This window comes from Macrosteles quadrilineatus, unplaced genomic scaffold, assembly GCF_028750875.1.
Source record: "Macrosteles quadrilineatus isolate MER2022 unplaced genomic scaffold, UCM_ALF_1.0 Scaffold_1__1_contigs__length_201487025, whole genome shotgun sequence".
Taxonomy (NCBI): domain Eukaryota; kingdom Metazoa; phylum Arthropoda; class Insecta; order Hemiptera; family Cicadellidae; genus Macrosteles; species Macrosteles quadrilineatus.
Genome location: NW_026542594.1, coordinates 84,288,797 through 84,308,106, shown reverse-complemented (window position 1 = coordinate 84,308,106; position 19,310 = coordinate 84,288,797). Strand labels below are relative to the sequence as shown.

The following is a 19,310-nucleotide window of genomic DNA, read 5'->3' as shown; positions in this document are numbered from 1 at the left end:
TTACGATCCTTTTTACTTATTACATTTACAATACACATCTCCATCTACTAATAGTTTGACATTAAAACTCTTGTATTTTATTTTTAGATTGTCCGGTCGCTTACCATCGGATACAAACATTCAACAACTAAAAATTGTAATAATTGTTATTACAATTTATTGAAATAAGCCTAGTAGTCATTAAAGAATTTTTAACACAGAACATTAAATCATGAAAACAACTCCATTTTGCAAATTAAATACAACAGTTGAGGATGGAAATATTGTTTCTGGCAATTTTTCACAGAATAGCGTCCGGTTACCAAGTCATCTTAAAAACACGCAATGTACAAGCAATGCGGTGACGGCAATAGTCATGAACAAATTGCATCCTGTAACTAAGTGGTCCAAAAATGATATAGATGAAATTTTGGTAATTGGAAACTCCAAACACATAGAATCGCAAAATGCACTAAAACTCAAGAATAACACGACTCCTCCGATTTATCTTGCCGTTGATGAATTGGAACCTAAATTTAATGTAAGACGTGCATCAAGCACAGTGACAATAGCTGACGAAATTTACCAAAACACAGTTGGTCGTTATTGCAATAATCTAATCACGGAACTGAATTCATTCTTTTGTAATCATAATGCTGGAGTCTTCACCTCAAGGTTGCTAACTGTCGCCCTGATAAAAGAAAATGACACTTCTTATTGGATATTTGATCCACACTGCAGACATCCTGCGACTGGAACATTTTCCGTTGATGGTGTTGCAGTGTCATGTAATAAAAGATCTGTAACCTCTCTACTCAATTTGATGATGGAAAATTTCCAATTTTGTGACGAGTCATTATTCACAATCACCCCCTAAATGTCAGTGTCAGTGAGCATAAAGACATTACAAAAGACACAGTAAACCCAACATGTGATTCGGGAATTTGTGAGGACAAAATCTTCAAAACGATAAGAGGTACGAAACGTTCCTAAGATACTACATTGATACCGTGTAGTATCCGTGAACATGCCCTCTATTAAGTTTTTATAGTGGAATCGCTGCACGCATTTCTATTGACCCATAATATCGCCGTCAATAGATTTCGCGTGAGCGCTTCGTCACTATTCTGACCCCTGGAAGACGCTGAAACGTTCCTGAGATACTACATTGATACCGTAGTATCCGTGAACATGTCCTCTATTAAGTTTTTATAGTGGAATCGCTGCATGCGTTTCTATTGACACGTAATATCGCCGTCAATAGATTTCGCGTGAGCGCTTCGTCACTATTCTGGCCCCTGGAAGACGCTGAAACGTTCCTGAGATACTACATTGATACCGTAGTATCCGTGAACATGTCCTCTATTAAGTTTTTATAGTGGAATCGCTGCACGCGTTTCTATTGACCTGTAATATCGCCGTCAATAAATTTCGCGTGAGCGCTTCGTCACTATTCTGCCCCCTGGAAGACGCTGAAACTTTCCTGAGATACTACATTGATACCGTAGTATCCGTGAACATGTCCTCTATTAAGTTTTTATAGTGGAATCGCTGCACGCGTTTCTATTGACCCGTAATATCGCCGTCAATAAATTTCGCGTGAGCGCTTCGTCACTATTCTGCCCCTTGGAAGACGCTGAAACGTTCCTGAGATACTACATTGATACCGTAGTATCCGTGAACATGTCCTCTATTAAGTTTTTATAGTGGAATCGCTGCACGCGTTTCTATTGACACGTAATATCGCCGTCAATAGATTTCGCGTGAGCGCTTCGTCACTATTCTGGCCCCTGGAAGACGCTGAAACGTTCCTGAGATACTACATTGATACCGTAGTATCCGTGAACATGTCCTCTATTAAGTTTTTATAGTGGAATCGCTGCACGCGTTTCTATTGACCCGTAATATCGCCGTCAATAAATTTTGCGTGAGAGCTTCGTCACTATTCTGCCCCCTGGAAGACGCCGAAACGTTCCTGAGATACTACATTGATACCGTAGTATCCGTGAACATGTCCTCTATTAAGTTTTTATAGTGGAATCGCTGCACGCGTTTCTATTGACCCGTAATATCGCCGTCAATAGATTTCGCGTGAACGCTTCGTCGCTATTCTGTCCCCTGGCAGACACTGAATCGTTCCTGAGATGCTATATTGATGATACCGAAGTATCCGCAAACATGACCTGGTCAATGTTCTACCCACTGAAAGACGCTTCTACATCTTATGGAAATTGGAGTTAAATGCAATGATATATAAAATATATCGTCCCATTGCTTATTTCCCGTCCTTGTGCTACAGCTGAAGCCAATTTCAGCTGTACCTATATTGTTATAAGTTATTAACTAACATACTATTAAAATTTCACATCAATATTCAATATTCATCGCAACAGACTTTTTAAACATAAGGTATTACAATTGTATTGAAACCACGCATAAAATAGATAGGTAAACAATTTATTCCTGTACTAATTAATAGGTTGAACTGATGATAAAGATATTTTTTTTTAATTTGAGACTGAAAATCATATTATTATGTTGCCAAACTCATAATTTGCACAAGCTTATTTTTCAGGCAATAGCCTACTGGTTGTTTTAAATATATAATATACACGGGCTTTAATGCAAATATTTTATATTCCATAAAGCATATTATATTATATATAAATAATATAATAAATTATATATTTTATATATATATATCAAGCATATTATATATTATTTATATTCCGTAGCACTTATGACAGTGACTTAAATCCACTCCAAGTAGCTTCAACTCAGTCGTCAAACGTTGAAATAACCTATAACACGTAGACCGGAGAAGCGGGAGAAGAGTACAATAAGGAGAGAGAGAGCGCGTGGTGGCCTTGAATGGCGAGACCGCACGCACGCACAGGCGCGCGCACTATTTATTGGTGAGTTATTGGCAGATTCACATCAATACTTAATTCAATCAGAACAGGGTTTTTCTTTAGAAATGAAGATTTTCTCTTATATTATGGGCTATTAAGCTGTATAAGAGCACTTAATAAAGAATTTTGAATTTTGAATTTTTTTTAATTTTGTAGAAAATACCATAAGTTTAATTTACAATGAATTTTTAACCGTAATTTTTACAGAAATTGGAGTTATACCATTTTGTTCTGAATTTAAAGGGTTACAACATAAGTTACTACTATTTTTTTTCAAAATCGTTCGCGCAATTTTTGAGAAAATCCGATTTTCGCGTTATTTTATGGGTTTTATGAGAAAATCAACATTAAAATCTAATTTTCCAAAAATAAAAAATAAAAACGCCCGGAGAAACCATGGATTAGTACCTAAATAAATACCAAATTTAATCCAAATCTGACCCAAAATGTCAAACATCAACACATAGGCCTACCTACAGACACACCAACATAACTTACATACACACATACAGACATCAATTCAGTGGATATATCCACTCAAAACTCATACTCAAAAATTTTGGCGTAAACAATACTTTATCCATATAGCCTAATAATATGGGGATAAAGTAAAAATAAGTTGTCAAAGATTTGCTATACCCTCCAGAATAAACTCGTACCGTACCAAACATACGGAAAATAAAATAAACTGACACTATGACAATTTTTGTCATATGGGCATTTTGGAAGCACAGATATTTGACAAAAAATCTTCATATTGCCAGTTTTAATGTTAACTTACCAACTAATAGTTCCTTTGGTGTTGTTAAGCTGATTTGCCGGACCATTTATAGTTCTGGGAGACACAAATTGTTGAAAAACTGCTGGTGTTTTCTGTTCAACTTCTTCAGAGGTTAACAACTTGTCACACATAAGGTTTTTAGCATCAGTTGTGAGAACATCCCCACCATTCATCACGTTTGAAGCAGGTTGCTCAGAACTTGCCATAATCATAGTTTTTCAGCTATAGCCTAGTCAAAAGAGTGTGTCAAATTAAAATAAGTTGATAGCCTAAGTACAATGTAACTTAATTAATTATTGCAACAAATAATCAATAAAAATGGATAAAAAGCTTCTTTCACCAAAAATAATGAAGAAAATATCAGCAAAACAGCGCTAATGTTTGGAGGTATGCCTATGCCTACCTAGGGTAACAAAATTTGTGTAGGCCCTAACTTAATGAGTTATCTTTAGTAGATTTATATATTTATGAGATGAAAGAGTAGGCCCTAAAATGTATTTGTTTAGTAGAATGTAATATTGCCAACTATTAAAAACTACAATAAATAGTACAATAAACAGACTTGAAACATTTCGTTTTAACAATGTCAACACTCACATCATTCAATCGCACAAACCAACCATAACCATAACCCATAACCAAACACCCAAACCAAACAAACAAGGAAACAAGACACAAGAACGAGGCAGACAAACCTGACAAACAGCTGCCTATTGCTTGACACAACGATTCTGAGCTGAGCAGTGAGCTGAGACAGCGACAGCACAGCAGTGACACTTACCACGGCAATATAGTAGTCTAGCGTTGAGCATATTTTCACCACAAAGAAGAACTAGTTTTTCCTACAGTTAACCGACAAAGTGGGCTTCCTTGCACTGATTATAGAACAGAAAGCTGCTAATTGCTGCATTTACTTACTTTGCCACACACTACTTGTCAGCACTTTTGTCAGTTTGTTGCAGTTTTTTTTAACTCCAACCAAACAACACAAAACGCTATGTTTTTGTAAAAAAAAAACTAAAAAATTACACTTGAAAAAATTAGACTAAGAACTTTTAGAAGGTCCACAGATCTGAAGCAATCATTTTCTGAAACTCTAATTTAGCCTGAGAGTTTGTCTGGAGCTAACCGTCATGCTTATTCAGAGGTAATAGGTGGGTCCGTTGGTACTAATTGTATGAAAAAATCACAATCTGATATTTTAAAACATTAATTAATTATGTCCAGGCATTTCTTTCAGAAAATCAAGATATTTTTATCAATTATCAATCATTGAGATGGGGACGCCACCGTATTTTGACCCAAATATGGATGAGTGGATATAAAGGATGAGTGTAGAATGGTGTGTGACATGTGTAGTTTTTTTACTGACTAAGATCAGCAGTTTCATTAGCCAGGATCATTTATTTAAAAGCCCAATGATCAGGAACAGCTAGGTCCAGTTTCGAACCATCAAAAAGCTACTGACTTTTCTCAGGATCGAACCGGCGATCTTTTGAATAATGATATAGGTAATATATGTGTGAGTACTTCTTTTGTCTTTTGTACTTAAATTGTTTTGTACAATTTGGATTAAATTTAGTATGTAAATACTAAATTACTAATCCATAGTATCTCCAGGCGTTTCATTATTTTTTTTTAATCTTGATTTTCAATTGTGATTGACCCATAAAATCCATAAAATAAACGGAAAAATCGGAAAAATCTGATTTCCCCAAAAATGGGTACACATCCTATTTGTTTTATATATTTTCTTTCATAGGTTTCCATTAACTTAACTTCAAAATTCACGCGTGTTTCTGTGGCCTAGCCTATGTAATCATTAGCATAGATAAAACATTAGTCAGATTGCATACTTCAAAGCCGATATATTTAACAAAATACCCCTATTACATATTTGGTTAGGGCTAATACATATATATTTAAAGTTTAGGTTATAAATTAATTGAATAGTTAATATGTGATACCATAGATAAAACATAACTCGTGTTGGTTAGTCTATGGTGATACATAGGCCGAACTTGTCCAAAACAAACACTAAAGTGTAAAAACATACAGACAGCGCAGCGCAGCGCAGCGCATGTTTTAAATCAAAACCGTGCATTGAAATGAGGTATGACATACTAGTAGCGTATTTCGGCGTAGCGTAGCGCAGCGCAGCGCAGCGTACGACCGAGGAACAAACTATTTTGTTTTTCTCAGAGCGTATTGGAGCGCATTCGACTGCAGACACGCTTAAGAGTCAATTCTAGTCTCTTTTCTGCACCAATTGGTCCCCTTCAATTAGTTGTAAGCGTCTCTCAATCACCAAACTAAATATGTGATCGAACGTTGTAGTCGACATTCTTGCATAATTCTTAAACCGAGTCTCGTGTTTTTTAAGGATTGGAAATAAGATGTATTCACCATGCCTGTTCCTGCCTTTACACACTTCATGGGGTCGCCGGAATTTTATCCCCCTGGAATTTTACCCCCTGGGCAAAGCTGACGTCACTATGACGTAGTAACCTGAGGGGCCAAAAGTTTGTTCGCGGCCGGAATTTTACCCCCGCGGTTCCTATATATAATTCCGGGGGGTAAAAAGACGGGCCGTACACTCTAGGTTTTTATAATTTGATGTGTTCTGATTAAATTCACAACCGTGAAAATATATGTTTAATTCCGCGTTTAATCCATCAAGCTGATGTCGCGAAACTCAAAAGTTCGCGGCCGGAATTTTACCCCCTGGTTTGTGACGTCACGTTTGCCCAGGGGCTAAAATTCCAGGGGGATAAAAATCCGCTACCCCACTTCATGCACCCCGACACTTCTCCTACTGATCAAAAACTGCCACCTTGAGGTATTTTCGACAAAACTGATACGAGCCGTCTTCGACAGAGCCATCTTCTATACTGATGTACCGGGTACACTATTAAGACCGTCTACAACCTATGTTGCGCTACGCTACGCTGCGCTCTCTGTGTGTATTGGACTACGCTGCGCTCCTATACGCTACGCTGCGCTGTGCGACGTTGCGCTACGCTACGCTGTCTGTATGTTTCTACACTTAAGAAGTAAGTAGTCGACTATTCGATAATAGTCATGACGTCACTGCACTGCTTTGCGAATGGTGAGCTAGCGCTCTCCGCGGTCACAGTGGGGTCGCGTTCCGGACAGGCTTACGGGAGCTATCCATGACATGGACCATCCATTGATTGTCCGTAGATCCATGACATCATAAGTTTTACTTAACTATAAAATTAAGAAAAGTGATAAAATTAATTTTATAATTTTTTTATTATAAAATTGCCATAACCTAACCAAACTTGCTGATAATGATAAAATCGAATAAAGGTTCACTAATCGAAAAAATAGATCTGTTAATAAAATAAAATTATTATAAATGCCTCAAACTCTAACAAAATAGATGTACAGTCAATGAATAATCACATTCTAAGCTAAATCTCTGACAAAAAGTTAGAGCCTCCGGTGGGACTGGATCCGGCGAACCCCCTTTCAACAGCCTGATACGCTATCCACTATACCATCAAGACCGATGGCTCTACACCGTATCATTGCTCTAATGGTGTTCCCTCAAGAGAAGAGACTGACGTCCCGCCATAATATCCAATAGAATTGTGCGTCACGGAGCGTCACGTGAGCCTTCCGTAAACTAGACCCAGTCGGAGTGGTAGGAAACTATATATATATTTTTTTTAAGGGAGAGGAGGGAAATACTTTTACGCACACAGGTAGCCAGCCTGTAGCGTGAGACTCCTGAATCTATCACAGACTACTCACTAAAAACCCCTCTACTCTGTTTCTGTTGGACACAGACCTGGAATTGTTTGTCACATTACTTCAAGTTAGGCCAACATGTGACCTAAGCCCTCAGGGCTCTCACCATTTTTGGCATTTAGATACTTTATGACCTACACAGCATCCCGGTCAAGGTCGAGCTTCTTGGCGTGGAGAATACCCTGGATGTAATGTGACACACAGGTCCAATTGTCCTCACCCTCCGTCATCATCGGTATAACCGTGTCCACCGAGAGCAGTCCTACTAACTGTTACGTCACTACTGTTACTACTGTAACGTCATCGGGAATGCCGAGGTAGTATATGCAATCAAGTAACACGGCTTTGCCCCTTTCTGAACAGGTACGACCGGAAAAAGCCGTGACACGTCAGAAGTTGGGTGAGGTAGAAGTCCACCTCTCCGCACCGCCGATTAACCCAAGGTTGGACTTGCTGTATTAGTTGCCTGGTCCAGCGTTCCCGTGTCTCCTGTTCCCAGCTCTCCTGTCACAGCTGGTAGGTGCGGGTGCGTTCCTCTGTTCGTGCCTGGTCCTTCCCACGGCGCTGATAAATTGCCTTTCTCTCCACCACCAAAAGTTTGGCGGGGATGACTCCAGTAACCACCAGGACGGTTGGTTCGGACACTGTTTGGTAGGTGGATGCAACTCTTAGTGCTGCCTGACGCTGCACTCGGGCGAGCCGCATCCTATATACCTCATCCTTATTGAGAGCGTCTGCCCACACCTCCGCACCGTACAAGAGTACGGACTGGACAGAAGACATTAACAGCCTTCTACGGCTGGACCGAGGCCCTCCGACATTGGCCATCAACCGGCTAAGAGAGGAAACCACCCTAGCGGCCTTATCCGCCGTACGCAGAATCTGATCCCGCCAGCTAAGCTTGCTGTCCACCATAACCCCAAGGTACTTGGCAGAACGAACGGTCTGGATTTCGACGGCCCCTACCCCAATGGCACGATGGTGTCAATCCGTTTTTTTTTTTTTAATATCACGATCTCAGTTTTTTTTAAAGCAAGCGAGAGACCGTGGTCTGCCATCCATGCGTTTATGGTACTCATAACACGGTTCAGCTTTAGCTGAGCCAGCTCAACGCTATGTGCAGCTACCAAAACTACAACGTCATCAGCGTACCCAACCAAAACAGTTTCCTCAGGCATATCAGACCTTAGAAGGCTGTCATACGCGACATTCCAGAGGTCTGGGCCGAGTATGGAACCTTGGGCAGCACTGGAAGTGACACTCATCATCCGTGGACCTTATGTAGTGTGTCATATATGAGGAGGCGGAACCGGAGACAATCCTCTATGATACGCATGAGGTATGCTGGAACGTGGAAGGTGTTCTCCAGAGCATCCAGCATATCGCACCACCTCGCGGAATTAAATGCGTTTCGCACATCGAGTGTTACGAGCAGCACAACCCTACGAGAGTAGTGGTTAAAATCCTCAGCTCTCATCACGGCTTCCTTCACCTCCTCAACAGAGTCAACCGTAGATCGCCCCATCCTGAATCCATACTGACGAGGGGACATGTTCTCCACCACGACCACGGCTGAATTCAGTCGGGAACGGATCAACTTCTCGAGGACTTTGCCAGCCGTATCCAACATACTAGGAGGTCTGTAAGAGGATGGCAGGTCTGGGTCTCCCTTCCCCTTCCCAACAAGTACAAACCTAGCTGTTTTCCAGCACGAGGGGAAAACTCCTTCGACTAGGCAGGCATTGTATATGCGCAAAAGGATCAAGGGGTTAGTAGTCAGCACCTTCTTGAGGACTTCGCCGGGTACCCCATCGGATCCAGGAGCCTTATTGTTCTTCAGGGATAGGACGGCCGCCTCCATCTCTCCAAGACTGAAAAGTGGTACGTAATCCACCCTTCCGAAATCCTGTAGTGGGCGCAACGTATGAGCCGGGAAAAGGGACTCGACCATCCTCTCCATAGGAAACTATATTATTGTTCTATTAGATCAAAATAATCAGCGGTTCCTGATTATTGGCTTTAAATATGATCCTGACTTATGAGCCAAAATGATTTTATAGTCATACTAGCTGAACCCGGCAGACGTTGTCTTGCCTTTGACTATTTATAATTTAAGTACCGTAACGTTTAATTGTCTTATTGTATACTAGCTGTGTGCCCGTTCTACGCACGGGGATAGTTAAAACCTTCTTATATTAAGAACAGCATTTGATTTGAATATTTTCAGATATGCTGGCAAAACAATTATAGATAAACCTTCGCAAATACAGTATCTGACAGTTTCAAGCACAAGGCAAAACAAATGCTTCGCAATTAAATGTCACCCGGATCATGTTGGTCCATATGTTAAATCCAATGATTAAACTAAAAAAATGCTTTATAGATCTATGAGGCATAGCCCTAAGGTAGGCCTGAAAGTTACTTTCAACAATGGTTAAAAGTATATAAGGTACTACATTAACCTCACAATTTAACACTTTATTCGGGTTGACATTTTTCATTATCAAGGTGCGCTTGTCCTTTCCGTGAAACACTGAGAAATAAAGGACATTAATGCGTTACCAACAGACATACACACACAAATCCAGAACTTAATTAGGGAATTTGCTACGCTTTAAGCATAACAAAGTACATATAAAATTAGTATTTGAAATCTTTGTTAATGTCATCAAATTTTATCATAACAATTTATATTTGCTTGGACCGAAGATGACCCGTAATGCTGTCGAAATGTCGGCTTACTTTATGAAATGAAGTAGGCCTACTATAGACAATTTACATTGGTAATTTATAATAAAAATTACCAAAATAGGCCACGAACTATTGATGCATAAACAACGTAAAGCGTTTAAACAATTCATGATGGTTTACTGAGTTTTACTAAAATGCGTTAGCCTATCGTTTTCTTAGCATAAACTAACATTTTGGATTCCAGACAGAAAAAGCAAAACTTATACAGTTAAATTGAATACGCCTGTAATAAATAAGGTGCAACACCAACAATAACTAATTTGTAAATTACAATGATGATGTAGTACGTAAAAATTATTCTTGCTGCTACCAACGGTTCTAAGGGAAATCAGTACCAAAAACCAGTACATCCGACCAACTGTATGCGTTAATCAAGTCCCGAGGATATTGATCTCTTAGTTTTGGATTTTCTCGTACGTAAAAGGTTATTGGCAGTCAAAGTTATTTACCATTAATTGCTTTATTTATAAACTAGCTGTAACCCGCGGGCTTTGCCCCGTTTAACTTCTTAATTTTCAAGATTATCTCGTTCGCATGGCTCAATCACGTCCTGGTTGAAGTTTGTTCGCTACGCTCACTCACCTTTAGGTTGGAGCTCGTTCGCTAAGCTCACTCACCTTTAGGTTGGAGCTCGTTCGCTGCGCTCACTTGCCTTCAGGTTAGCTCGTTCGCTACGCTAACTCGCCTCCAGGTTGAAGTTCGTTCGCTACGCTCACTCACCTTTTGGTTGCAAATTAGCTGTTGTCATAAATGTAAAAGAAATAATAGTGCTCCACCCTGTTGGTAATCCTTGTAACTTTAATGCTATTCAACATCATAGAACAGAACCAACTCGTTTAATTGAAACAGCTGTTAAGATTCAATAATTCCATTTCTCATAAGGTTAACATGGGAAACTCCAGAGCCACTGGGGCGGAGCCCGAAAGGATTTTTGAAATAAGAATACGCCTATATGTTAATCGGGAATGTGAGCTATCATCATGCCAAATTTCAGCCCAATCGGACCAGTATTTTTCGCGTTCACTTGTCACAAACATACATCCATACATCCATACATCCATACATCCATACATCCAAACTTTCTCATTTATAATATTAGTAGGACAACTTTTAATGTAAACTTATCGGTGTCAGTTTGAAAAAAAAAAAAACAACCTTATACAAACAACTGTTTTGTTATTTAACAAATTACGTATTCTCTAAACAATGATTGGTATAGGCTATCCTTTAACATTATATGGGAATGTGATAAAAATCACACAACGTTGGGTTTTTGGGCGTTTGTAATTTTATTTCTTAAGTAGGTAGGCCGTGTATCTTAGGAAAAAGTATCAAGGATCGTCGTCAAAAAGGTTGTTATGAATAATTGGCTAGGCGTACGTACCCAAGAGATGGACTATTTGCCTATTGGCTGTATGGTCCAGCGATTGCATCACACGGTGAGTAGGAACTATTGACTATATATATAGTCAATGGTAGGAACAGAAAGTGACACATTGGAAAATCGAGTTTAGCATCATCCGTAAACCTCTGTTACAATCACCTACTGCAGTTGTGATTTTTTACTTTACACTTTACACAACCCCCATTGAAGCGCCGTCACTGAGTAGTGAGTGGAAATCTTGTTTCCAAGCTATTGGCGACGATCATTATTAAATTTAAGTTTCCCACCCGTATACAACACTGATTCAAGGTCTTCTTTCTTGTTATCAAAACTCAAGAACAATTTCATACACTAAAGAATTTCTGGTTCCTGACCTGGATGATACCTAGTTAATTAATTTCATTTACGGTTACACTATTACACTATATTATTGAACTTGCGATTAATTAAATCCGTTATGTAAGAAAAACGTTTTTAATCTCACTTCGTTGAGATTCGCTTTCAAAACGTGATCGAAAATGGTTGCGGTATTTGTAAACAACATTTGTAAACATATCAGTGACAGCTAGAAAAAATAATCTTGATCCACAGCTGTTCGTTATTTCATGGACAATTATTTGATAAAAATTGGACGAAAACTTTAAAAAATCGCACAAAACTGCGTTTTTGAACGTCCGTAATTTTATTTACAAAGTAGTGAGACCATATTTTAATGGCTAAAGACACTCTCACCAATCCAGTAAATATATTAAAACGACTCGGATCTTGATAGGTACTCTCGTTTTCCTGGAGATGATTGCGTAAAATGTCATCTTGAGTGTTGCAGACAGACAGACAGAAATTGAGACAAGACTCGTTTCTGCTTATTTAATGCATAAGACGTAAAAATAACCTAAAAATATATAATTCTGAGCAATGTACAGACAAAACTCTAATTTTATTTATATAGATGAAGTGCTTATAACTAAATTAAAATACGTACGACAACTAATCAAAACACATATAGTACAAAGGATAACCGATTCTTTATTATTGCTCTTATATTAATGCTAGTAGTGGTTAGACAACATTTTTGGTCTTTCTATTCGGCTCAATCACGTCCTGGTTGAAGTTGGTTCGCTACGCTCACTCACCTTTAGGTTGGAGCTCGTTCGCTGCGCTCACTTGCCTTCAGGTTAGCTCGTTCGCTACGCTCACTTGCCTTTAGGTTAGCTCGTTCACTACGCTAACTCGCCTCCAGGTTGAAGTTCGTTCGCTATGCTCACTCACCTTTTGGTAGCAAATTAGCTGTTGTCATAAATGTAAAAGAAATAATAGTGCTGCACCCTGTTGGTAATCCTTGTAACTTTAATGCTATTGAACATCATAGAACAGAACCAACTTGTTTAATTGAAACAGCTGTTAAGATTCATTAATTCCATTTCTCATAAGGTTAACATGGGAAACTCCAGAGCCACTGGGGCGAAGCCGATTGGACGGATCACGAAATTGATGGTGTATAAACCTATTCCATGAAATTCTACACGTATGTACCAAGTTTCGTGGCAATCGGCTCAGCGGTGTCTGAGTTTATCACTGCCAAACAAATATATATACAAACATCCTCTTTTATACTTATAGATATAACAAAGATACCCATGGTGGAAGGAAAAAACATAGGTGTGCTATTCCACGGCCACCTTTAACTACAGGCCGCGGCCTGGTAGAATTGGCAACATCGCAAGTGGTGTTGTTCAGTGACAGACGTCTCATAAGATAACATGGCAGACAGGTGACATAAGCTCATTAATTCGCACTTTATTGATTTAATTTTTAATTTATGAACATAAATTTATTAAAATATTGAAAATAAAACATACTGAATTGAAAATTGAAACAATATGAATTAAAATCTACATCTGTACATTTTTAAGCGGAGTCAATATTGTCATAGTCCAGTAACCAATCTTTCGTAAATACACGAATACCATTAGTTGCTTCCAAACAAAAACAGCTGTTACAACACCACTTGCGACGTTGCCAGTTCGAAGGCCGCTGCCTGGAGTTAAAGGCGGCCGTGGCAATTCCCGTCAATTCTGACGTCACTCGGATTGCAAACAAAAGATCACCTGATTGTAACTGTCATTTTGGTATGTGTTTGTTTTGATTTGATTGTTATTGTTTTTGTAATGTTTTTAAAATATTGGAATGGCGTGTTGTGCAGTTGCCGGTTGTAAAAATTACCATCGCAAAACTAAAGACTCCCAAATAAAATATTATAGATTTCCAGAAAATGATTATCTAAAACGACAGTGGTTACGATCGTGTGGTCGGGTTGGCATTAATGTGAAAAACGCACGTGTCTGTTCGGAACATTTTACATGATTTTACTGAGGACAATTTAGTAACACCTTTAAAATTCAAAATTATAAATTATAAACCATCCAATTTTAGGAACCTAAAAAAAAGATGCAATTCCAACTTTGAAGATCCAACAATCAATCGAAAATGACACTTTGGAAACGAAGAACACTTTGGCAACCTCACAAACAACAGAAGAATCGTCATCAAATGAAATTGAAATCCAACACCAAACTTTACCTTATGAAATTGAAATCCAACACCAAACTTTACCTAATGAAATTGAAATCCAACACCAAACTTTACCTAATGAAATTGAAATCCAACACCAAACTTTACCTATTGAAATTGAAGATAATCTTCTTTGTACGAAGAAATAAAAGAACTAAATGCTCAGTGTAAACATACAGATGAGAAATTAACTGCTGTGTTGTCCAAAATCTTTACACCAGGAAAAATAAAACTTTTATTAAATCCGAAAAAAAAAACGGGTCCGTTGGTCAAACGAGGACATTGCTTCCCCAACAGCACAATGGGCTTGCTGGGAACTTGTTCCAAGTCCATTGGCCCAAGTTCCCAAGCCTGGTTTAGACTCAGGGACCAAAGTCTGTAGGCTTGGTTTTGACTTGTTTTAGAGACCGAAGTTGGCAGTTGTTCAACTTGTTATGGGTTTGGCTCCCCAAGTCCAACCCAAGTCCCAACCCCAAACCTACAGTGAACTCATGGGCACAAACCCACTCTAAGCTTGGAATTATGGATACAAAACGGGTCTAGTAGATTAAGCAGGCTCATTTTGGACTTGTTCGGGACTCGGGGACCCAAGCCCAATTTTAGTAGGCTCATATTGGACTTGGCTTAGACTGATATTTGAATTATGGTTTTAGCACATGTTGGACTTGGGTAAACAAGCTCACACTGATAAATTAAACAGGCTCATTATGGACTTGTTCGGGACTTGGGGACCCAAGCCCAATTTTAGTAGGCTCATATTGGACTTGGCTTAGACTCATATTGGAATTGGTTTTAGCACATGTTGGACTTGGACAAACAAGCTCACACCTTTAGACTCACTCAGAACTTGGTACAAAGTTTTATATACTTCAATTACTGTCATGATCAAAGATAATAATAATAATAATAATAATAGGCTATAGTAATAGTAATATAATTTATACCTATTTAACATATAAACAGTTTCACACCATTCATATGCTAGCCCACACTTTTTCTTAAACATAAAAATAATTAATTTTTTACCAAGAAAGATTTGCAGTATAATAAAATGAAGCCTATTTATAAGTCTTAAGTGATCTTAAAAAAAAATATTGGTTATAATTGATCTGTTAGGTTTAGAAATACAAGACATTCACATTTCAAGACAATTTATTAATATAATAAATACAATGCCCACTATCTTCCACTTCACCTTCAACTTCTTTTCTGAATTCATCAACTCCACGCATGCTTCAGAAGATCTATAAAAAAATACAATTGCATTAGAATGATTTGGTTTATTAAAATTTATTATTTTAATAATTTTTATTTGTTATTAGAATTATTTGATTATTTGGCATTTGATGGTGTTGCAAACACAGGGTGGTAACTTACTCTCGTTTTTAAAATTTTTATAAAACTTTTATTTCTTACTAGACACAAAAATTGAGTAATTTTCGCAAAGTTTTTTTTAGCTATAATAGGTTTTTTTTAGCTATGATGATTACAGCATGTTATAAAGGAACTTACACTTATCAACAAGGCTACTGAATACACACAACGTAAAATACTGGCTTGGCTTGTTTTTATCTGTAGACTAGGTTAAGGTTAAAAAAAATTTGGCACTGTTCTGTTGTAGGGTTCAGCAGTAGATTAGTGTATAGTGAGTGACGTTGTCGATTCAGTGAAGCGCTGAGTATGACAAAGATTAAAGCACAAAAGGTTTAGGCTATAAACAAAATTCTACGAGTTATAGATGCAATGAAATTAATCGTTTGCTTAATTTAGCTTACTTTATCATCATAGACTAACCAACACAAGTATATTTTTGATCAATGCTTAATTTTATAAGAGGAGTGTAAATCTTACCTTTACAGGATTCCCTTAGTTCTTCTCCACTTCGTCTTGGTATCAAAACCATAAACTAAACTCACGACTAGCAACGAAACGAGTAACTCACAACACAACACCAAATTAAGATAAGTGAGAACTGACCAAGAGAACTGACAACTGAGAGTGAGGAAGTCTAACTCCAACAAAAATGGTGGTTCAGCACAAAGAAACAGGTTTTAGGAGCGTGTTGTGGGTAGGTGTGGAGGGAAAATTCTTTTGTCATATGGCACTGCTCACTTTAGACTCACATGAACAAGCTTGTCGTGGGTCTGGTTGGGTGTTTAAATTGTGGACTTGGCCAACCAGGTTATATATGTAAATAAAGCAAGTTTAGTTTTGGCTCATTCGCACAAGTTCACTTAACCAAAGCTGTTTTAAATTTGCAGTGGGTTCCAAACTCCAAGTTTGTCATACCAATTCAGAAATATGTAAAAGCCAAGTTTAGTCCAAGCTCACGTGCTGTCTGGGTTGCGCCATCATAGCCTCAGATCGATAAGTGCAAAAGCTTACCGCTACATGCGAAGCAAATTAAATTACCCTCTTCCTGCTTTGAGTACTCTCAGAAAATGGGCCTCCAAATTTGAATGTTCGCCAGGAATAATGAAACATGTGTTACTGGTCCTTGAACAATATGCTAAGACAATGACAGAATTTCAAAAACTCACATGTCTTTCAATTGACGAAATGAGTGTAAGTGGTCGGATGGGTTTTGATAAAATAAATGAACAGATTGTTGGTCCTCATGAACAAGTGCAAGTCGCATTTATCAGAGGACTGACAGGAAAGTGAAAGCAACCTGTTTACTACGAGTTTGACAAACCAATGACGCTTGAAACTCTGAATGAGATAATCACTTCAGTTGAAAAAACTGGATACAAAATTGTATCAGTAACGTGCGACTTGGGCGGTGAAACCCGATCAGTTTGGAATTCCTTAGGAATAACTACAAATAACACTTATTTTCCGAATCCTTTCGACAAATCAAGAAACATTTACGTTTTTGGTGACGCTCCACACCTCTTGAAACTGGCTAGAAATCACTTTTTGAACAAAGGGTTCATTACTTCTGACGGAACTCACATAACCTCTAAGTGTCTTGAAGAAATTATGGAGCTTCAAGATTCCGACTTAAAAGTTGCTTTCAAGCTGAAAAGTGACCACATACATGTCAAAAATAAACAACTCGTCAAACTGGCTGCCCAACTAATGTCAAACTCTACCTCTAAGGCTGTGGAATTCTTAGGAGAAAATAAAGGTCTATTGACGGATCCTAACTGGAAGCTCACTTCTGAAATGATTGGGTTATTTAATTATTGGTTTGATGTATTTAATTCCCAAATATCAAATCGCAAGATTCCTGAGAAATGTGCATTTGGTGTTCAGATCGAGAAATAGACTAACATATTGGATAATATGTCTCAGTTCATTTCAACCATATTAGTATTTGGAAAGAAATCCTTACTGCCATTCCAAAAAGGAATTCTAATCACGAATAAATCATTCAAAGATATGTTTGATGATCTACACAAAAGATATAAAACAAAATTTATAATTACATCAAAACTGAACCAGATGTCCTGGAAAACTTCTTCTCCTACATAAGAAGTATGGGTAGGGCGTATGACCACCCAGATCCAATGCACTTCTCGTATAGATTACGATGGTATATTCTAGGCAAACATTCCTCTACAACCTTTGCTGTGAAAGGAAATGTCCAACCGGATGATGAATCGTGTTTGGTTTCAACCTTTGAAACATATGTACCTACAGCTTGCGAAGGAATTGAAATGGAGTTCTGCCAAAGGGCAAAGATTTTAGGCACTGTGCTTACAACGCCTCCAGATAACGCTTTGGACCATGACGAAGAAGATTTGTCTCTAGAACAACTGTCATTCATAATACCTCCAGAGTCAAAACCAGCAGACATCATAGGGGACGAAGGATTGCGATATGTGGCTATGGTTATGTCGCATTTAAGTTGAATAAAAAATATCCCCACCTGGGAACAGCCTCGAGCCACATATTGAGCGTTGATCCAGAAACATATTATCAGCAGTGGATCGAGACTGTTTCCAAAGGGGGTTAAGCGTCCCTTCAGACGAATTCTTGAATTTGCCAGACAGATTGAAAATGCTTTCAATGAAATTCATGGTGAATGTGTTTGAAAAGAGCGTGGTAAAATAAACAAAGTGTTTGATGAAGTGTGTAAAACCAAAGAATTGTACCTAAATATCCCCGATGAAGCGGTGTTACGACTGATACAAGTTAGAACTTATATACGAATAAAGCACCTCGACACAAACTCTGCTGCATTTGAGGAAGGAAGGAAAAAAATTACAAATAAGTTAAAGAAGTTAAAAAAGTAGACGAGCCTGTAAGAAAACAAAAAGTTTAAATGAGTGTTTAAAAGTTTGTTTGGTATTTATACCAATGTTTGTAATTTTCAATGTTAAATATTTAAAAAGTCATAGAGTTAGAAATTTAACAATCATAACTAATTAGTAAATGTATTGAAAACTGTCTATATTGTAGGCCTACAACTATCACACACTGTACAGTACTGCAATGTGTTTTTTATGCCATGACTTAGGGTATTTTGTCTTATGTTTTGTATCCTAGTTCAATTATAACAATAAACCTAATTTTTAATTAAACCTTTAACAACTAAAATGAACTCTATTTTAATGATAAGTTGTTCACTTTTATAACCACAATATAATGAATTCGACACTTTTAACAGTCACTTATACAATAAAATGAAAGTTTAACGTTGTTCAGTTCAGTTTTAGAAAAGGGTTTGTCAATCCATTTTAAGTTGTTATCCGATTTCTTAAAATGCGGTTACGAATTTTAAAGGTGTTACGAAATTGTCCTCAGTAAAATGTTCCGAACAGACCCGTGCGTTTTTCACATTAATGCCAACCCGACCACACGATCGTAACCACTGTCGTAATTGATAATTGAATTGATTGATAATGTATTAGCTTAGACTAACCAACACCAGTACATACTTCCATCCCCATTGTAAATTTTGAAGCTCGTTTTCGTGTCTAGTTCATGTCCGGTGACACTGGTGGTCAGTGCCGACAAAATTTGGTTTCTATTATTTTAGAGTTATATTTTGTGCTTTACTGATTGGTTATATAACTAGAGGATGAGTTATTGTTTATGATTAGATCGTATTATTATTTGGTTAAACCAGGTTTTGAATGACTGAAATAACAAGAAACAAATTGTAAACAAAACACGACATCTACAGTGCACCGGACTCCGGACAGAA

At 37.9% G+C, this 19,310-nt stretch overlaps 1 protein-coding gene across 4 annotated transcripts in view; it reads right to left on the bottom strand.

The window, feature by feature from the left end:
* The window catches only part of LOC128983700 (WD repeat-containing protein 11-like), a 221,408-nt gene extending 217,025 nt beyond the window's left edge, over window positions 1-4,383 (bottom strand). For 3 of the 4 annotated variants that reach the window (XR_008489893.1, XM_054403102.1, XM_054403100.1), the window contains exons 1-2: window positions 4,270-4,357; window positions 3,673-3,901 (exon numbers count right to left, since the gene is read on the bottom strand). Coding sequence is in view for 2 of the 4 variants with exons in the window: in XM_054403102.1 (XP_054259077.1) it covers window positions 3,673-3,884 (212 nt within the window). In the remaining 2 variants the exon portion in view is untranslated. The other variant, XR_008489894.1, reaches the window with a different exon arrangement.
* Window positions 4,384-19,310: the final 14,927 nt, after the last annotated feature.